Source organism: Mustela lutreola, chromosome 2, assembly GCF_030435805.1.
Source record: "Mustela lutreola isolate mMusLut2 chromosome 2, mMusLut2.pri, whole genome shotgun sequence".
NCBI lineage: Eukaryota > Metazoa > Chordata > Mammalia > Carnivora > Mustelidae > Mustela > Mustela lutreola.
The window spans coordinates 213,970,298-213,975,135 of NC_081291.1; the positions used below are offsets into that span (position 1 = coordinate 213,970,298).

The 4,838-nt window shown below is 44.1% G+C and overlaps 1 protein-coding gene across 1 annotated transcript; it reads right to left on the reverse strand.

The window, feature by feature from the left end:
• Positions 1–503: 503 nt before the first annotated feature.
• On the reverse strand, positions 504–4,057 carry DNAJC28 (DnaJ heat shock protein family (Hsp40) member C28). Its single transcript, XM_059164628.1, has 2 exons — positions 3,752–4,057; positions 504–2,860 (listed from the first exon to the last, which is right to left on the reverse strand). The coding sequence occupies exon 2, from the start codon at positions 2,840–2,842 to the stop codon at positions 1,682–1,684; it is 1,161 nt and encodes a 386-aa protein (XP_059020611.1). The 5' UTR covers positions 2,843–2,860; positions 3,752–4,057; the 3' UTR covers positions 504–1,681.
• Between the last annotated feature and the right edge of the window lie 781 nt (positions 4,058–4,838).

Below are 4,838 nucleotides of genomic sequence, written 5' to 3' on the forward strand. Positions count from 1 at the left end.
AGGCAGAGAGGCAAGCAGAGAGAGAGGAGGAAGCAGGCTCCCTGCTGAGCAGAAAGCCCGATTCGGGGCTTGATCCCAGGACCCTGGGATCATGACCTGAGCCTAAGGCAGAGGCTTTAACCCACTGAGCCACTCAGGTGCCCTCTAATTCCCATTCTTAACAAGATTCACAGAATCCTAGTCTTTTAAAATGTTTTATAACTATACTTCTTATTATGTAGCTACATTTCCTACTGGTCACAATTCTGTTTAGAGTAATAACATCACTGGAGAAGGCACATAACTCATTCAGTAAAATAATCACATGTAATACCAATTAATTACCCCATCACCTAAGCAGAAGGCCCTGACATTTCCTCGGAAGATGCAGTTTTACTGAACCATCACGCACTTTACAAAATAATTTGTTCTTTCAAAATCAGAGTGGCAAGTACCCCTTTTGAACCACATCCATAAGCCCGCAATAAGGAAACAGATCTCCCTTTGAACACTTGGTGCTCTTCTAGTAGCCCAACTCTGTGGCTAACGCAATTACACAAACTTAAAAAAGTCAGATTTTTTTGAAAGTGGATGGAACACAACAATCTCACGAATGTCAATCTCTAGTCATTTGCCAAAAGTGCAAACTGGAGCAAAATTCAGACACCTTTTCATTCATGAAAGAGTTCCTTAGACCAGAAATTGGATCCCTACACCGAGATTTTCATACAGAAAAAGCCCCTGGGGAATCTGTAACATGACACAGAAAGGCTTCAGGTAGACTTAGCGATGAAGCCAGAAATGAAACCTCAAGTTTCCACTGAGCCCAAGGAGTTTTTTTTTTTTTCTTTTACCTCCAAAGATGCAGAAAATATACCCAAACTCTTTAAAAGTGGCCACTAGAATCTACTTCTAGAACAGCTATATCAACAAGCTTGGCTGATGGATTTGTACAGCTAACATAATGAAGTTAGGCAAGAAAAAGTACAACTCGGGTATTTCGTGGTTTTTTGTTTTGTTTTGTTTTGATTCAGTTTCCACAAAGACGGTTTATAAAAAAAAGAAGAGTGCAATAAATCCATTAGGCTAATTTCCTGATTATAACATTTCCACCCGCATAAAGAATGTCCTGAAAGTCTTAGAACAATTGTAAGCTTTAATAACTCAGGGGTATGTATGTAGCAAGCTTGCAAAAAGACATTCATCATTTGAAAGTTTGCTTGCCTACAGTCCATTCCTTAGTTTTGTGACTTCTGATAATACTTTTTAAGGCTTGCTTGTTATAGTTGTTTGCTGCAGTAACTATGTTTGAAGATGGCAACAGCCAACTGTCTTTTGAGTTATTAGAGCTGAAAACTGCACCAAGACTTTCTGGAATGCCCTTTATATGACTCCCCTTCTGAGTCCTTGTCCTAATTCATTTCACCCATGACTGACATCTATACTCCAGAATGGGTTTTTTTTCCTAGAAGTTCCCTTCTTTTCCTGCAACGTCCTCAGAGCAAAGCTGGTCAAACATGTCTCAAGCTCGGTTTCTTACAGCTTTCTCCCTCACGCATCCCTGGAGATGTGATTAGTTTTGAAAAAAGTACAGAGATTCAGAGTTCTCATCACTTGTGTTACCACAGTATATCTCAGCTTCTAAGAGTGACATCAGTACAACCGAAAATGGTTTGAGGCAGTACTGTGAATATTTAAGTGGTCATGTTTTAATAAATTTCCACACATTCATCCAGTTAAAAAAACCTGTCTTGACTTCAGGTGTTTTCTCCCTTTCTCCCCGATCAATGTTGTTTGGGTTTTTATTTGTGACTTCTTCTGCTCTTACAAGGCTCTCATATACTTCCTGGGCTCTGGCAATTTCTTTCTGTGCATCAAAATGGACTTTTTGCCAGGTCAGGAGGGGAACAATCAAATTAAAATCATTAATTCGCTTGTTTAGTTTTCTGATGTTTTCTTGAAACTGCTCACAAACTTGGGTCCACTGTTTCTGTTCAGTTGGTGTCATGGGGTTCCCAAGTTTTTTCCTGGATGCTAAGATCGCCTCTCTGAGTTGATTAATGGTATCCTTTATTTCCTTTTGCATTAGGATCCATTCTGGTTGATATCCATTATCTATCAGTATTCTGTTCAGGTTGTGAGTCATGGGATCAATATATGAACAGCCAGAAAATTTTTTTAGAGGTTTTCCCTTCCCACTGAGGTTATCAAAGTCTCCTTTGGCCATTGACTCCTGAATGAGATCCTCTACTAAACGCTCTATAGCCTGAGTTATCTTTTGTTCTTTACTCTGCCTCACATCTTTAACAATTAAACTGTCCACGAAATACTGGCTTTGTAGCTTCTGCTTCTGATACTCCATGACTTGCTCAGTTGCACGGTCAGCTCGAAACTGCCTATACTGCTTCTCTCGTTGACTCGGAGTTCCAAAACCAATACCTTCAAAACTTAAATAATGCCGGTGTTGGGGTGTTTTGTATTTGAATTTGTCTTCTTCTTCCTCTGCTTCTTCAACTTTATTCTGTCGGGCATTTGTTTGTTCTAGCACGTGGGAAAACACCTTCCGATAAGCTTCTTCGATCCTTACAAATGTTGCCGAATCCGCAGTATCAGAGCCACTGTCCGGATGGTATTGCTTGACAAGCTTATGAAAAGATTCCCTGACATCATCCGCAGAGCAACCTTCATCCAGATTTAGCAGCCTATAATATTCTCGCATCTTCTTTTTGGATATATGAGTTGACACTGCTCTGTGTCTAATGACACCAAGATATGGGAGCATTTTCTGTCTATTAGATATCACTGGAACATTTATCAGATGAGACCTTAAGATTTGAGCCATTGTCACATATGTCATGTTCATAATCTTCCCAGTGATGGCCTACAAACGGACAACAAATAAAGAGTGAAGGAAGTTGTATTATCAGCAATCTCATGTTTTCAGCAATAAGGAAATTACAGGTACGATAAGGGGCGGTATTTTTCTAATGCTGCTGCCAAATGTTTATAGCTATATTTCACATATGTTAGCAGAGAAATTGAAGTTGATGATGCTTAGTATTAACATATTGTGATATAATCTGGATTCTACTCCTCACTAAGCAACCACAGAATTTCAGAGCTGCAGGTTTTTAGAGATCTCATCCAGTCTGCCCATTTTAAGAGAAAATGTTGGTCCCCAAGATAAAGCAACATAACCCAGTCACAGAGCAAAGTGTAAGGAAAATGGTTAGGGTTAGGGCACAATAAGGTTTTGCTTAATTCTCTGTATCCCCAGCAAATTATCAACTTCATCACGGCCACTGCATCTTTAGTGTAAAACTGTCTTCATCATCTCGAGGGGTCTTCTCATGAAACTTACACACATGAAACAGAGAACAGGAGCAAGTATGTACGTAGCCTGACAGTAAACTGAATAGAAATCAAGTGTCCCAAAGCTCCCTACCTTACCAAGGAGATGTTTGCTACATGCTAGAAAACCGAGATGAAATCTGGGCCCTCCCGACACGTTAGCTGTTATTTCTTGAAACTCATGGTCTAGCAGAAGAGAACAACTTACAACTAGATAATGGCAATTAAATGCCAGAAGTGGTTTAATCAGAAGTGGGATTTTGACGTACAAACGCTAGAACCGAGCTCCTGGGGACTCCAAGTTTCTGGACAGTTGGGGTCAACGGCTTTATAGTTTGGATGGTGGAGGCTGAGCCCCGGGTGGCCAAGACCCGGCAGTGCTCAGTCCCGAGGGACACGCCCCGCTCCGCCCCCTACTCACCTTCACAGCCTTGGGAAGGGGCTTAGCGGCTCCCGCCCCCAAGCTGCGCCTCTGCGCATGCGTGCGCGGTCTTGCCCTTCGCTCTCCGCCGGTCTCCCTGCGCAGGGGGAGTGTCTCCGCTGGACTAGACCATCTGTCGTCTTACCGTGAGGGGACCACAGTGGGTACAGAGGACAGAGTCGGACCTAATCGGGACAGAGGTCCTACTTTAACAGGGAACCCCGGAATCTCTCCTAAAATGAACTCTACCCTGGGGGACACAGGCGGGACGGCTCGGAAGGCTCCGCCCCGCCCCCACTCCCACCAGCCGCGGGGGTGGGGGTCCGGCCGATGGGGATTGTGGGAGATGTAGTTCGGGGGAAAGTGAGGCACGCGGCGGCCTTCGCCAGGTGCCTATGCCTTCCCGGGAGGAGGCGGGGGGCGGGGGAAGCGAAATGTGGCGGGGGCCGGAACCGGGGTGGGCATCCTCCATTGCAGGGTGTGGTGAGTGTAGGTTGGCAACCTTGAAGTCGCTGTGGTTCGGGGGCGACGGCCCTCGGTAACGTGCTTTTGGGAAGGGTCGACAAGGTCGTTTGCCCGAACAGGTCTAAACAGCCTCTTCCGGGTCTGCAGATGGGGCGCGAGCGCAGACCTGAACGTTCTGCCCCACCCAGAAGCGTCTCCCTGACCCGGGCGAGAAACCTGGTCTTCGTTAATTCAGCAACTACTTACTGGGCAGCTCGCCTAGCCAGGCGTTGGTAGGTAGGGGTTGAGGACAGTCGAGATCCAGATCAAAACAGGGGTCTCCTGGCTTTTGAGCTCAGCCACTGTCAAGGGGATTTCCTGTTTCCCCCTCCTGAACGGGGAGATGATTTTTTAAAAAAGAAAAAATAGAGAAAGGCAGAAAACTGCTTTTCTCTCTGTGTCTGTTTACCAGTAAAATAAGGGTACCAATAAATGGTAAGTGTATATTTAGCACTTTTTGTCAGCTGCTGTGCTAAGTGCTTCATGTATAATCTCTTTTAATCCTTACAACAGCCCTGTAAGTGTATTTTCCTCATTTTACGTACGATGAAATAATAATTGCATAAAACGCACTGAATTTTTG